The 17,329-nt window shown below is 31.2% G+C and overlaps 1 protein-coding gene and 1 long non-coding RNA gene across 7 annotated transcripts; one reads left to right on the top strand and one right to left on the bottom strand.

Annotated features, from left to right (window-relative positions):
• Positions 1-1,228: 1,228 nt before the first annotated feature.
• LOC125864833 (uncharacterized) lies at positions 1,229-5,550 on the bottom strand. Of its 6 annotated transcripts, none has more exons than XR_007446280.1 (4): positions 5,480-5,550; positions 4,772-4,886; positions 3,686-3,845; positions 1,229-1,529 (listed from the first exon to the last, which is right to left on the bottom strand). It is a non-coding gene; the product is annotated as an uncharacterized LOC125864833 (long non-coding RNA). The 6 variants fall into 6 exon arrangements; XR_007446279.1 differs by having other exon boundaries at positions 1,230-1,529; positions 3,686-3,842; XR_007446283.1 differs by lacking the exon at positions 4,772-4,886 and having other exon boundaries at positions 1,231-1,529.
• Positions 5,551-9,491: 3,941 nt separating this feature from the next.
• Positions 9,492-12,515, top strand: LOC125864799 (polyubiquitin-like). Its single transcript, XM_049544882.1, has 2 exons — positions 9,492-9,581; positions 10,766-12,515. The coding sequence occupies exon 2, from the start codon at positions 10,766-10,768 to the stop codon at positions 12,365-12,367; it is 1,602 nt and encodes a 533-aa protein (XP_049400839.1). The 5' UTR covers positions 9,492-9,581; the 3' UTR covers positions 12,368-12,515.
• Positions 12,516-17,329: the final 4,814 nt, after the last annotated feature.

Genomic DNA, 17,329 nt, shown 5'->3' with positions numbered 1-17,329 from the left:
TAAATAAGAAGAAAGAAAGAGAAAGAAAACAGAAAATTAGAAAAAAACGGAAATTCAAAAAATATAGGCAGAGAGAGTGAAATACACTATTTATGCCAACTCAACACTTAAGGGGTTATTTATTCCATTTTAAAGTAGTTCAGAGGTAATAGAAATTCCGAAAAGAACAGGTGTGTAATTAAAAATCTGATAATAGGTTGGGGGTCATTTGACCATTTTCTCTTAATTGAGGGGTGACTGACTCTATTGTTGCTAACCAATTGAATTATTTTATGCCCAACTGGTGAAGATTTAAGAAGAAACTTCTACTTTGTCTTGATCGAGCCCCATTAATGGATGAGTAAAATAATTTAACTTATTGTTTTATTTTTGTGTTTGTTCTATGTAGGGAGACGCTATGCAAACATAATGCAAATGCTATTTATGGTATTATAGTCGGACCTTATTCTAATTCTTCATTTATTGATGCTGGACTCTTATATTATATTGTTCATACTAAAATTAATGATGTGTAAGAGTGTCGCAAGTGTAAAGAGTCCCCCATGAGATATTGTACTAATCACTATAGTAAGGGAGGGAGAAACATATATATTATATATGTGCGCAATGCCGCAATCCATCAATTATCTAATATGATATTTACACTAAATATATTAAAGGGAAAAATGACAAATATATCCATGAACTATCGTAAATGGTATGCAAATACCTTTCATCATACTTTTGGGACATTGATGCCTCTGTCGTCCAAAAGCTAGAGCATATATGCCCTTCACTCTAACGAAAGACTAAATAGGGACACGTGACGCAATCTTAACGGAAGACTAAATAGGGACACGTGACACAATCTTATCTAGTAAGTTTTAGAAAATTGTCACTATATAGAGGGAACATGCCGGAAGTTTCTAGAGTCTCACAACATGTTGAGCACACTTTTGTACTTTTTGGAATGTTCTCTTTATACATTTACTAGAAGTGGATGGCCCATGCCAGCATGGCCCAACATAGCAAGTGTGACACATAGATATACTAGATTGGCCATGCCCGTGCTGAGCACGGGCCCAACATGCTTGATTTTGATGTCATAGCACAATGCCTTTGTACTAACATGGATATGAAAGTAACATTCTCATGTATATGTGACAAAAAGATAACCTCATAATGTATGCCTTCGAACAATATTAATCATGTTTCAATCTTGCATTAAGATAGTGATTCATACTGAAGTAATAATAACCGATAGTTCTGTACAATATGTGTCTGATTCGGGAATTTTATATATTATAACAAAGTACATAAAGATCATCCATAAATCAAATGTATATACTACATATCATCAAATGTGCTATTACATTTTCTCTCTACTCTGACATAGGTCATTAGTAGTCAACACTATTCTTCAACCAAAATATCTTATTGAATGTACAAGTACTTTGGTTATATGATGAAACATAAACTATCGAGCAAAAATTTGCGACAATTAGGATCCATCACCTTCCATAGACATCATTATCATTAATACCTATAAGCTGCATGAACAATTGGATTTAAAAAAACAATCACAGAAGCATTCCAAAAGAAATCATGATCAATTTTTCTTCAATCCATTTTTGAAATTGATTCCCCACCCCCATATTTTTAGGAACTGAATAGTAGGGAAAACATTATAATGCTAAATCATCTTAAAAGAAAACAGAAAAGGTTATTCCATATACATTGCTCTACTTGCTTGCCTGTAGTAAAATTGTTATTGAAACAGAGATGGAAAAAAAGTTGGCATTCAATGTGCAAAGAATTTGAACTTTTGTTTGGCTCAATTACTGAGAACTTCAGTTTATATAGTATATTATTATTAAATAAAAGAGATAAACATGAGTAGATACAATCAATGAGCATTAACATAAATCAAGAAGAACGCATCAATTTACCCAAATTAGTAATCACATGCTAATCATTGCCTTCGGAAACATTTGTTTTCCTCTTCCTTTCAGCTTGTCCAGATGTTGCACTCATTACCATGTATATATTTTATTTGTCTAAATAAAAAGAGAGAAGATTTGTCTTTTTAATTACTCTAATGTTATCTATTTTACCTGTACTTATAAGTCCTCCATCATGTAATAGTATCTCAAGCAATGGTGTGTATATATGGAATATAAGGAACACAAGCAAGTCGCAAGCAAGTTATTAAATACCTGAGAAATTGTAGATAAAGTACATGTGCTATTTAAGTACACACAGATAGTTGTGTGAAACAACTAACACATTTAAGTTGAAGTATGTGCCACTTTAAAACAATTGAACAAATGCTATCATGTACCAGAACCTTTGGGCATTTAAAATGAATTGGGAACAACATATTGTTGTGTTACACAGAAACTAATCAGTCCAATCTTATGCCTCTAACTTAATCTTCTTCTTTTTTATTATCTTCCTTCCAATTCAACACATCTTTTAGCTAAGGAAAAAGAGAGATACTTGTTACTGTAGACCACCATTTCATTAACAACTTAAACATAATAACAAAAATAAAGTCAATCACGAGTGGAATGTCACATAGACAACATTTAAATTTATTAGTGTTATAAGTATTACATAGACAATATTCATAACAATCTTTTTTACTATAAAGTAACAAATTTGTATGGCTAATTGAGCAGAAAACAGCCATATACACATGTTAATGACACAAACAAACCAAATTCACCTAAATATAACACCCTTACAGAGAAATAGAACACATTTTACTCCCTCCATTTCAATTTATTTGTACTACTTTCCTTTTAGTTCGTTTAAAAAAAATGCCTCTTCACTTTTTTAGTGACTCTTTAATTTTAACTTTTCATATGACGTGTAAGATCAAAATGTCTACATTCTATATATTTTTAGTCTAAAATCACAAAATTCAAAAGTCTATATTACTTTCTTAAACTTCATGCCAAAATAATTCATAGTCATTGGCACATCATTTGCCCAACTCATCAGACAAAGATTTCACCTAACAACACACGCAGTACCAGATTTCACCTAACAACACACGCAGTACCAAAAAAATAAATTGCCAACCTAGTTGACTCATAAATAGAGTCTTGCTTCAAGTCATTGCAAATTCAGCATAGAAGAATTTAGGATACTTGTTTCATGCCTATCCTTTAATCCAAGTGTTATTGTCTTCATACTGGCAGATGTTATAACGTAAGACAACATCCTAAGAACCTCTGATCTTCTAAACAATTATTTGATTTAGAGAATGTAATACCAGAAGAACTAAAACATGTTAGGTTGTAAACAATATATTCACAAGGTTTGACATTCTTGAGAGTATTCTTATTTTGGGATAAGGCTTTCTTTTTTATCAGCTAAGTATAATATGGGACATAGATTTATAATCTAAGTTGCAATAAATGTCAATTCAATGAGAGAAAATCGAAGAGGTGATGCAGCAGACAGAACTCCAAATCTAATTCAAACAGAGTACTCATCAGAAAAGAAATCCAAAATACATTAAATTACTACCATCATTTGTTACTTTGCCGCTTTCGTCTTCCAATGATACCCATATATTTAACCCACATATCCCATTAAACTGAGAAACTAAGAAATGTGGGAAGAATTGAGAAGACGTCCGAAAAGGGGGAAAACGATGAAGAAAAAAGAAAACAAAATTAATATAAAAAATATATACCTATTGCTTGAAAACATCGGCAGTAAGAACACAAACAGTCAAACACCCTTGAAACTTGAGAGCAAGAACATAAGCTTGTTAATAGTACTCGAAAGCATCTTTAGCGTGTGAAAGACATAACTTTCAACCAGATGAACCAAATCACGAAGAGTTTTGCCTGCTACAAGTAAAAAAATAATAATCAGATACTCCATATAAAATGACTCAGACAGAACATCAAACACTCTGATGCACAATCCATTTTAAAATTTCAATGCATGTGTAGATCAAGTAAAATTACTTAATGTACTGAATTCTAGCAAGTAATTATATTCAAAACATTAGAAAGTAACAATTATAAAATCTATCAAATTAGTACAAATTATAATAAAGCAAGATCAGAAAAATCCAATCGATTCTTACCAAAGAATTGCCTGAATCTCAAAATTTTTGTAGTTTGTAATTTGCAGAGAGCATTAATAAACAAAGAAGAGAGAAGATGTAAGTGAAAGCAGGAAAAAGACTGAAAAAAGAGACTTGGAAACAAAAATTGAAAAGGTAGGCAAAATGTCCAAAAAGAAACAAAACATTATAATTTAAGTGCAAATACACGTGTCTGTGTGAGAAGGCAAAAGCTTAAAAAAGTTAAATTGTAGATAATACATCTCCCGTAACATTTGGTCTACTATCTGCTGCCGTGTTCGTCCAACCCAAGTCTCATTTCTAAATAAGCTAGATCGGTGATGGCCCATGCTAAGCACGGGCCCAACATTTTTGAATTTTGATCCAGCAATTAACTACATTATTGATTTCTTACATTATTATAACAACATTACTAATAAAAAGTCATCACTAAGTTCAAACAATAGAAAAAAAAGAAGTGAACATAACTATTCTGAGTACACAACACACACACACAGAGGCATAACAGTGCATCATTTGCTTGCAGAGAAAATAAAAATAGGTCTTTTTTATAGTATCAATGTTTACAAGTCTGCTTTTGGAGAATGTGATAAATCAAGTGTAGTCCATTGAGCATCTTTTCTGATACATCTAGAAAGAAATAAATCTGATCTTAAAGGTAATTTAGAGTCGTCATGAAATTACATAGATCTTCAGATCTGGTTTCTCCTTCATTTTCCTTTTTGTTTCCTTTGAGCCATGAAGTTAAGCAGGGCACTCCAATATGTTCCAAAACTTTCTTCAACATTGTAATAAAATACTACAAATAGGTCTAGAGGTTTTAGGCGAATTGAATATATCTAGTATAAATCAGGTCTAAATGAGTAGCATATGTATGAAAAGTTGGAGCAAAAAATAATCAGTTCAATTAAACCCCATAATATAGAAAAAGAGATAACCTTTGAGTTTGCAGATAAGCAAAGATTCCAGTAACCCAAAACACAAAAAATCAAAATCAAGCAAAAACTAATAACTAATGACAATACCCTTTCCACCTCAAGCTACTTGATATCATCATCATCTCCAAAATAAGTGGAAATTCAAATGTTTCATATGAAACTCTTACAATTTCAGCACATATAACTTGGAACAAAAATAAAAACACAACTTTATTTCATTTACAATCAATGCCTATATTTCATTCCTCTGATGAACTTATACCAACAGATTGAGGACTGGAGGTACTTGCTGAAAGGAAAGGAATAACAAAACTCAATCTACTATCAGTATCATGCATCATCTGGAAGGCAAACATTTAACTCTGATATTACAAAAGAGCATAATAAATGAAAGAGATAGAAAGACAGAAAGGAATAGGAATATGCAAAATTAAAAAATAAATAAATTTCTTACCTCTTCGGTGTCTCGTAATCATCTATATCTCTTACTTGCTCTTGGTTATACAAAGTACCATGGTCCAAAGANTCACCATTGTTTATTTGCGTCAGACCTTCACAATAGAATGATTCGGTCAGCTCTCAATTAACATAAGTCCAAGAACTGAAAAATCTAGTAAAACAGAACAATAATCTAGTCTGCATAAAGATTATATATATGTTATTACAAGGTACTAAGTGGAACTTACATTAGTTTGAGCTTGTTATATAGTTCTGTTTGATTAGATTTCCCAATTCTTGAACATGTTAATTGAGGAGAAAATGGCCAAATGATCCCCAATCTATTATTGATTTTCAACTACACACTTGTACTTCACGGGGGTCCTTTTACCCCCTTAGCTATTTTAAAGTGAAATTATTTTCTCCCTGAAATGTCATTACCAGGCATGTGTCTTGTGGTGAAATACACACACATGACACGTGTATTTCACTATTTAATAGTTTTTTTTTATAAAATAGCTCTCCTCCTTCTCTTCCTTTCTTCCCCAATCATTTCTTCAACCCTAACTATAATAAACACCATTTTTTACCTCAATAAATTTCTATATCTCTAACAATTTATAAAAATGAAAATTCAAGTCGCCTTTTCATCTACTCCGAATCTCTAGAGCCTAGAAGATAGCGGTCATAATTAAATCTCTCATCCAACCAATTAAATAATTTTTCCAGATTTTTTTACATTTTGTTCGATTTTCTTCCTTAGACAATTTCAAATACACATTAAATGGGGTCATGAACATTCGAAATCAGATTCATTCCCTGAAGATTCAGTCGACAACTCAAAATCATCACGGATGAGAAGACCAATTTGTAACGCCAATTTGAGAAACCTATCTCTTTTCCCCATTCTTTATTCTTTCTCCCTCTAAAATTTTCATGATTAATTTATAATTTGAGTTTTTTATTTTGATACTTCATGGGTTTTAGGAGAACATGCATGTAGGATCCTTCTTTTAAAATGTAGAAGAAATTGTTTTGTTTTAGTTCCTTTTAATAAGTTTGAAAATACTTTTTAAATATATAATTACTTCACTTTGATTTTGTTACTCTTGAGTCCATGACTTTAAAAAATAATAATTAATGGGTATGTTATTTTTAAAAATAAATTTAATTTGTTAGAATGCTCTAAATAAGTCTATTGAAAAATTATTTATTCACAAAATGCATTAGTTGTTGATTATTTTATACAAAACATCCATTGAAAAAGTTTCAACAATGCAAATGCTATTTATGGTATTAGAGTCGGATCTTATTCTAATTCTTCATTCATTGATGTTGGACTCTTATATTATATTGTTCATACTAAAATTAATAATGTGTAAGAGTGTCGCAGGTGTAAAGAGTCCCCCATGAGATATTGTACTAATCACTATAGTAAGGGAGGGAGAAACATATATATTATATATGTCTGCAATGCCGCAATCCATCAATTATCTAATATGATAGGGAAAAATGATAAATATATCTCCGAACTATCGTAAATGGTATGCAGATACCTTTCATCATACTTTTGGGACATTGATGCCCCTGTCGTCCAAAAGCTAGAGCATATATGCCCTTCACTCTAACGAAAGACTAAATAGGGACACGTGGCACAATTTTCACGGAAGACTAAATAGGGACACGTGACGCAATTTTAACGGAAGACTAAATAGGGACACGTGACGCAATCTTATCTAGTAAGTTTTATAAAATTGTCACTATATAGAGGGAACATGCCGGAAGTTTCTAGAATCTCACAACATGTTGAGCACACTTTTGTACTTTCTGGAATGTTCTCTTTATACATATTACTAGAAGTGGATGGCCATGCCAGCATGGCCCAACATAGCAAGTGTGACACATATATAAATATAATAATATTGTATATTAAGTATATTGCAAGTGTGACACATAGATATATATCAAAATTATATATTAGTTGTTGGAGTCAAGTTTTATAAGATAGGTATGTATATTTTATTTATATAAGTGAAAGAAAAATAGTGACATATAAATAGTAACGGAGAGAATATTTTAGGATTATAATAAGCATTGATGTTTTTGCAACCTTATAGTTAATTCTCTCTCGGGAGTAAGGGTCAAACCCCTTATTGAAGAAATCACAATTTTTTTTTTTAATTTTATTTTGTATGACATTATTTTTTCAATTTTTTTTTAAAACATTATTATGTTTAAAAATCGTTTTAACTTTAAAGATTTTAATTTATCAAAATCTTGTACATTAGAACCTATAATTATGGACCCCAAATATGTTGATATAGAGTTTTTTTATTCCAAAGTAAAATTCCCTAATATTTCAAAGAGTAAAAAAAAAGTATATCAATATTTAGTTAAATTACTTCACAAAAATCAGATAAAGGAAGTAAATTTTTGGTTAATTTATACCACATAATTTAAAAGAAAGAATGTGTTTTTTTGCCCTTTCTTTCCATAACGACATTTTAATAATAAAAAGCAATTCAATATTTTTCAAAAAGAAAAAATTCTTATTGATCTTGCAAAAGTATTAAAAGTTCAATAAAAAAAAAAACTTACTTGCAAAGAAAAACATGCTATGATTTCTTATCTTTTTATGTTGATAAATTGTGTGTAGAATATAAACTCTAATAATTAAATATTGGTGAATTGTATTTACACCTCACAAAGGTGAAATATTATTTGAATACTTACGTCGAGTTAATAAATATATACTTGATTTAAATTAATTTGACGTTTTTCTTAATAAATTATTTATTAGGAGTTTATTTTAGAAAAAAATAATTTTATTAATTATACTTTAAAAATATAAATATGACTATTAATAATCTTATATAGTTATTTAATGATATATATATAATATTAAAAAATAAATTGTTTTGAATATAAAAGCTAAATAATAAAATTTTATGAAATTATGTAATTATATTAAATTTAAAGAGTTTAATATGTAGAGAATAAAAATAGAAATATATAGAAACTCAATAAAGTAATCATTGTATACGTGTCAATGATAAAATTAAATGGACCTCACTATACTCAATGATAGAAGGCATAATCTGTAATTTAGTAGAAAAATATAGGTTTTTTTCTAAAGATGTTAAGAAGACCCAAATAATAAGGCTGATAGTACAATTTTTCTATGCAATACTTTTCACTTTGAAAAATTGGAATGACAAAAATATCCTCACTTGCCAATTAAATGGCATGCTGAAACTGTCTCTTATAATATATATAAATAAATATGTATACGTAAATATTTATAGTTACCCTGACCAAAAAAAATAAAAAATATTTATAGTTAATTATGTTAATTAATTCGACTAATTATGCTAATTTCATTCGAACTCATATTATAAAAGAGGAAAAAAGTTATATAAATACAAAAAACACAAGACTAATCAAAAGACAATGTGTTAGATCACAAGTCTAAGACTATGTCTATTGGCTCTAGCAGAGTCGAAAGAGGCCATTTGGTAGAAGATACTTATTAAAGTAAATTATTATATATATATATATATATACTATTTTTGAAACTTTTTTACTTTTTCTTCGATAATGTTTTTTCTCTCAATTAATTACTTACAATACATGTCATCTTTCGCTAATAACAAATACTAGATAATTCTATCCCAAAATTATGATAGATGAGAAAAATCATGTAGTATCTTTATTTCCATGGAGTTTTTTCAGTGTTTTTATATTAGTATAAACTAAACTTATACCTTATATATACATTTTATTATATAACAAATAATACAAGTTGATAAAAAACAATTATTACTGTTATTTACTTTATTATAAAATTACAGGTCAAATATTATATTTTAATGAGTATTAATTAAATTAATATTAGTTGGCAGGTGCATCATTATAAAAAAGTTAGTAATGGTTTATCTAGAAAGAATCAAAAGTGGATCCCACTTAACCCGAAGTTTCATACGAAAAGGTAGCCTTTCATTTACTATATAAAGAACCCTTCTGTATCCGTTTTTCTCAATTCTCATTTTTCTCAATCTACTTCTCCTGCTTTCGATCGATCGCTTTCTCTCTCATTTGATTCCCAGCACCGTTTCAAGGTAAGATTTCTCTCTTATGATTTCCTTAATCTCGAGGTTTCACTTTAATCTTCCTTGATGTTTTGCGTAACTTGTAATCGTTGATGTTCTGCTTTAGATCTGTTAATTTCGATCTGAGTGGACCGTAGATCTGATGAAATCGCCGTTTTTTATGTGTATGTTATCTGTTTTTGTTTGATAAATTGAGTCGGTGGAGGTTGGAAATCACGGAATTTGCTTTAGATCTGTTACTTTCGATCTTATCTGATCACAGATCTGATGAAATCACAATTCGTTCCTGTGTATGTTATATGTTTTTGTTTAATTAATCTACTCGGTGTGTTATCACGGAATTTGCTGTAAATATGTGAATTTCGATTTGATTTGACTACAGATCTGATCATATCACAATTTTTTCCTGTGTATGTTATCTGTTTCTGTATCACGGAGTTGGCTTGCTTGTTTTTGTATAGACAGATCTTATATGTATATATGTATTTAAGTAGATCTACATAAATTTGATGGTGGATGTTATGTTTCCATGTCTTTTATTAGATTTAGATCTAGGTGATGTGATTTTAGGAATCCTTGAGCTATACAAAGTTGTTGAGTTAGAAGAAGATGGAAATATAATTGGCAAGGTTATCTGTGTGTTGGCTTGTGATTGTTAAATAGTTAAGAATTTAGTAGTATGATAATTTTCAATGTTGTGTATTGATTATCATCTGTACAGAAACTTAGTTAGAGGGCTGCCTTCTTGAGAAGGCATGTTATGCGTATTTTTTCTCCACAAAGGAAAATAAATTACTTTCATGTTGAGTCAATTAGTGCTTGTGTATTGTGAAAAAAGACATCTTTTTTTAATTAAAAGAACTCTTTTACCTCGAGAGAACTTACTGAATTGAATTGATTTTATAGACATATATCGATAAATTTACCTCAATCCAATGGTTCCTGCTGTATTAATTGTTTCATTGCATCATGCTGTCATGAGGATTTAATGTATATCAAACTATTTTCATTCAGTCTTTTGCAATCAACTTTTGTATGTTTGGCGAATTGATGTAAAACATCTACATCCATGTAATATGGAATTAGTTCATATTATGGATTCATATTTGTTTGGTTTTGATTTACTTCACCTATGTTTTGGATTATTAGTTTTTCCGTTTTGTCTAATGACTTCTCTTTTTGATAAATTATAGATGCAAATCTTTGTTAAGACCCTTACTGGCAAGACCATAACTCTCGAGGTTGAGAGTTCTGACACAATCGATAATGTTAAGGCAAAGATTCAAGACAAGGAAGGAATTCCTCCTGATCAGCAAAGGCTGATCTTTGCTGGAAAGCAATTAGAGGATGGTAGAACTCTTGCAGACTATAACATCCAGAAGGAGTCCACCCTCCACCTTGTCCTTCGTCTGCGTGGTGGCATGCAGATCTTTGTGAAAACCTTGACTGGGAAGACAATTACTCTTGAGGTTGAGAGCTCTGACACTATTGACAATGTCAAGGCAAAAATCCAAGATAAGGAAGGGATTCCTCCAGATCAGCAGAGATTGATCTTTGCTGGGAAACAGTTAGAGGATGGAAGAACTCTAGCTGACTACAACATCCAAAAGGAGTCCACCCTCCACCTTGTCCTTCGTCTGCGTGGTGGCATGCAGATCTTTGTGAAAACCTTGACCGGGAAGACAATTACTCTTGAGGTTGAGAGCTCTGACACTATTGACAATGTCAAGGCAAAAATCCAAGACAAGGAAGGAATTCCTCCAGATCAGCAGAGATTGATCTTTGCCGGTAAACAGTTGGAGGATGGAAGAACTCTAGCTGACTACAACATACAAAAGGAGTCCACACTCCACCTTGTCCTTCGTCTGCGTGGTGGCATGCAGATCTTTGTGAAAACCTTGACTGGAAAGACTATTACCCTTGAGGTTGAAAGCTCAGACACTATTGACAATGTTAAGGCAAAAATTCAGGACAAGGAGGGCATTCCTCCAGACCAGCAAAGGTTGATTTTTGCTGGAAAGCAACTTGAGGATGGTCGTACTCTTGCTGACTACAATATTCAGAAGGAGTCCACCCTCCACCTTGTCCTTCGTCTGCGTGGTGGTATGCAAATTTTTGTGAAGACATTGACAGGGAAGACTATTACCCTTGAGGTTGAGAGTTCTGACACCATTGACAATGTCAAGGCTAAAATTCAAGATAAGGAAGGCATCCCACCTGACCAGCAGAGGTTGATTTTTGCTGGGAAACAGCTTGAGGATGGAAGGACTCTAGCAGATTACAACATTCAAAAGGAATCAACTCTCCATTTGGTGCTGCGCCTAAGGGGTGGTATGCAGATTTTTGTGAAGACATTAACCGGCAAGACAATCACCCTGGAGGTTGAAAGTTCAGACACCATTGATAACGTGAAGGCAAAGATCCAAGACAAAGAAGGGATTCCACCAGACCAGCAGCGTTTAATTTTTGCTGGCAAGCAGCTTGAGGATGGTAGGACTCTTGCTGATTACAATATACAGAAAGAGTCCACACTCCATTTGGTGCTCCGTTTGAGAGGAGGAATGCAGATATTTGTCAAGACATTGACTGGAAAGACGATTACCTTGGAGGTGGAGAGCTCAGATACCATTGATAATGTGAAGGCGAAGATTCAGGATAAGGAGGGTATCCCCCCAGACCAGCAGAGGTTGATTTTTGCTGGTAAGCAGCTGGAGGATGGTCGCACCCTTGCTGACTATAACATTCAGAAAGAATCAACTCTTCACCTTGTTCTTCGTCTCCGTGGTGGCTTTTGAGAATTTATTGCTTTTGTAACTGTGGTTTCTTCTTCTCCTTTGGTGGAAAGATGTTTTAAGACTTTACTGGTTTAGTTTTATGTTATTGCCTTATGTGTGGTTGAACTGTCGTTTATGTGAATAAAAATTTAGCTCTGTTACTATGTAATATGGGTGTATCCTTGGTTTTTGAATTTGTGCTTTTTAGCTTTTACTATTTCAATTTAGTGTTGTGCAATGTGCACAAATGTGGGACGAAATTGCTTTGTTAATGGATGCTGTGACCTGAAAGCGTGAAGGAAGGAATTTGGCCGCATTGTGTACAATTTCACATGCTATTGCCTGGCATGTTGAATCAGCAGAAAATCACATTGAACACTGCTTAACATATATTTCAATCTAATCGTTTTTGTCTTGGGCCATATGTATATGGGTAAGAAATTGCATTCACGTTCAGCATTTTCACCAATTACACAAATTTACGTAGTCTGATCATCATCCCTAACAAAGGGGTGCACAAGTTACTTGAGGGATCATTTGCTGGCATGCATCACTCTTCCCCTCTTTGTCATATGCATTTGCATATGCTGCAACACCAATATACAAAGAAATGTGAGGTGAAAACATAGGTAATTCAAGATCTAAAAACTTAAAAGAAGATAGTTTGAGATTGCAATAGGTTAGTAATGAACTGCTAGTTAAAAAGAGTTATGAGTTAAGAACACTCTATTTGGACCTTTTTATTTTTATAATGCCGATTAATCAACTAGTGATTCTTGTACTCAAGAAGCGGATCCAGTTTTTGGAGCTTGTATATATGGGTTTACTTGGAACTACTATCTTTAACCGAGTCTGATGGTTAATACTTTTTCCCTTTTTTAGTAAAGCCGAGCATAACCATTATATTGATTATGCCAATTGCCAAATATAAAAACAAGGTTTCACTTATTATATATAGATCAATATCATCCCGTTAAGGACTAGGCTGGTAAGGTTTTGGGCTTTGTATTGAATTAAAACACACTCTCCAGCAACATAGAAGTCTCGACTTCAAGCTACTATAAAGCAAGGAGATGCCCAGAAAAACGGCGAAATACACTTTTTCAAGCTGATGATAACAGTTCATAATCCCCTATTTGTAACAGAAAAACATAAAAATGAATATAAAAAATCATTAAAATTTCAACATTTGAGTCTATAATTTCAATACGATGAGTTCAATGTAGAAACATTAAGGTCAAATCTATCGATTTAAAATCTTGGATTCACCTTTAGGTGATCTGCACAAACATATTTGAATCTACTGTTCATATTTTATCTCTGTTTAAGGAAGTTTTGCAAAAATAACTTGGACGCTACATATTCGAGAGAATGAAAAGAATTATAATTGTTCTATTATTCAAGTTACGCCGGGGCATACCTTTTATATTATTTTCGTTTGGCCTATTTATTAACTACATTTACGTACATTGTCATGTTATTGAATTATACTTCGTATCGAAAATATTGAATTTAATTGAAGCCATTCAAAATTTATAACAATCTCACCATTGAATAATTCAAGAACCAAAATAAAACTTTGTCCTACTTTTAAGGACAAGCCTATTACTCATTGTCCAATATCCACTATATAATGCCCAAATATTTACCTTTNCTTGTACATTAAGAAAAAAGCACACAACTTTTTATTGGAAAGTTAAAAAGTCATAGTCATAACTCATATATATCACTTCAGCCGTCTGCATTTTTTTTCCCAACCGTTTGCATTTTTTTTCCAGCCGTTTGCATTTATTATTGTCTTCATTCTATTTTTTTTTTAATTTAATCTTACCGAATTAACTAAAAAATGGGGCCCCCTAAAATTGGGGGCCTAAGGCCAAGGACTTTTCCTTAAGCCTAACCAGCCGCCCCTGGGATCAATACCATCCCGTTAAGGACTAGGCTGGTAAGGTTTTGGACTTTGTATTGAATTGAAACACACGCTCCAGTAACATAGAAGTCTCGACTTCAAGCTGCTGTCTTTTTATAGAAGGTGAGAGCTATACCTTCAGGAATCGGAGCAACAACTACCATAAAGCAAGGAGATGGCGAAATACATCTTTTTAATCGATGCCTTATTTGTAACAGAAAAACATAAAAATGAATATAAAATATCATTAAAATTTCTACAATATTAATTTTTGAGTCTATAATTTCAATATGACGAATTCAATGTAGAAACATTAAGGTCAAATTTATCAAGTTGAAATCTTGGATTCACCTTTAGGTGATTTGCACAAAGATATTTGAATCTACTTTTCATATTTTATCTCTGTTTAAGGAAGTTCTGCAAAAATAACTTGGACGCTACATATTCGAGAGAATGGAAAAATTATTAATATTGTTCTATTATTCAAGTTACGCCGGGGCATAACTTTGATATTAAATATTTTCATTATGCCTATTTATTAAATTGTATAGGCCAGGAGTGCCAAATCAATAGAAGATTAAGTAGGTAATTATTGAATTTAACTAAATTTACATACATTGTCATGTTATTAAATTATGCTTCGTATCGAAAGTATTGGATTTAATTGAAGCCATTCAAAATTTATAACAATCTCACCATTGAATAATTCAAGAACCAAAATAAAACTTTGTCCTACTTTTAAGGACAAGCCTATTACTCATTGTCCAATATCCACTATATAATGCCCAAATATTTACCTTTTCAATTCATCAAAAGATTAAAAAAAGAATTACAAAGAAAATATACATAACTCAAATTGTGGTCTAGATCTCTTTCTTCCATAAAAGCTATAGGAGGAAAGGGACCATATCCTAATAACCAAATAATTAAATTAAATCACAATTTTTAAGTTGTTATTTGATCAATTAATTTCCTTTCAAATATGGCAAAGGAATCAAGAAATGTACATTCTTGTAGGATGGAGGTTGCTCCAGCCCTTATAACGTATCGACGAAAGCCTTCACATAAGTCCGGATTGGAGACTATTAGGGAAGAGATCAACGAGGGATCTGACGATGATACATAGTTTGATTTTTTTTATACTGTCAGCGTATAGAATATGAAATTAAACTCTTCTCGGAATTTGTTTCTATGAGAGATTGAAGTTTTAATTAGGCCCCAATTGGATGAGTTTAGGTGTTGATGGTTGCATGGGTTAAACATGCAAATTCATATTGTAGTACATTTTGCTTTTGAATTAATAATTAATTAAATGCTTTAGATTATTAATAGAAATTTTTTTTGTTGTCTGTTTGAATTATTGTTCTTAAATTATTTGTAGGTTGACGATGTAAATTAATTAGGATAAAATTAATTTTGAAGTTTTTGCTACTTAAACACTGCAATACAAAAATATTAATGTAGATCTATTTGACTTAAATAAAAATCCAAAAATAATATAAAGTGGGTAGGAATGAAAGAAGGGATTATACAGTGAGAATCGGACTCTCACCAATAAAGTAAAAGTTTGGATAGTTAGCTGAACAATTGAGATACTAACATCCTCTAAAATAGCTTCTTTTTTTTTTTCATTCCATATCATATTACTTTTTAAGTATTTAATCTCCATGTCTCAAATTATCTGTCGTGTTTATCTTTCACGTATCTTAAAAAAAAAAACCATCAATCATGAGGGATTTTGACTATTTTATCTTTATTTTATGTGTTAAAATATAATCTCTCTTGATTAAATCTTTACTATATTTAAGTGTCATCATCTTATAATTGAAGTATATCATATATGTAGTATTCAAAAATAATTACTAAGGATAAAATGATAAAAAAGTAATTAATTCTATCTTAAATTTCTAAAATGACAAATAATTTGAAATAACAATTTTTAAAAATCACGATAGATAATTTAACACGAAAAGAGTACCACTTTTACAACTTTCAAGACTCGATCTTTGATCATGTGATATTAATATTTTTCTATCAAACTAATTGTTTAACTTTTAATGCTCTTATATTTTTTCCACTATGACTAATGGAATGACAGTGTATGGATTAGTGTCAAAATTTTGAAAACCTAAATAGAATGTAATGGTAATTGGGAGATCCATATAGTAATTGAAGCATATTGTAATTATTGACTAAAATAATATAATTCCACCACAAATATTGAGTGGCCTTATAAATACAACTGTTGTGCAGGTAATTTTTAACCTCTTACATCATCAAGCAATATAATATAAAATAATTTGACGCAGTAGTACCAAATCCACTCATAATCTTAAAAAAAAGTTTTAAAAAAAAGTGAGGGTTTAAATTTAATTATTAGAAATACAATGGATAACCGACCAATTAATAGAGTCCACAAAACCAGTAGCACCTTACTATGATCCTTTTTACTATTTTTATTTACAACTCATTTGTGTTCAATAACTATTTTGAAATCTGACTAAATTCATATTACCGTAATCCTAAGTTACTATGATCTTACTTGCTCTACACATGGAGACTCTATAACCACTTTGAAAATTAGGATGTATTTGGTACGGAGGAGAATATTTAAAATGTTTGCTTATTTTCTCATATTTGATTGAACAGAATTTGAAAAACATTTTTTTCAGGAAAAACAAGTTCTTAAAAAATGAGAAAAATGATTTTCTTAATGAAAATAGGAAAAACAAGTTCTATAAGTGACATTTTATATTTGATGTATCATCTTATTCATCCAACGTTCCAAACCCCCTATCCCTTAGCTTGATCATCCCACCTCCGATCCCCAATTCATATAAATTTTTTGCTATTAAAAATATTTTTCTTCGTACCGAACACACTAATACCATCCTTTTTATCTTTCTAAACTCGTGGAGATAACGTTATTTAATATGCCTTTTTACACATTAATTCCTTAATAAAATCAAATGATTGGAATATGGCAGTTGTACCTGACATGGCTATATATTAGTTGTTGTAATTAAGAAAAAATTGTGGGCTGAGTTGGAATGGACGGTGGTGTAAGCCATTAT

Source organism: Solanum stenotomum, chromosome 5 (genome assembly GCF_019186545.1).
Source record: "Solanum stenotomum isolate F172 chromosome 5, ASM1918654v1, whole genome shotgun sequence".
Taxonomy (NCBI): Eukaryota; Viridiplantae; Streptophyta; class Magnoliopsida; order Solanales; family Solanaceae; genus Solanum; species Solanum stenotomum.
This window is presented reverse-complemented; position numbering and strand designations above follow the sequence as displayed.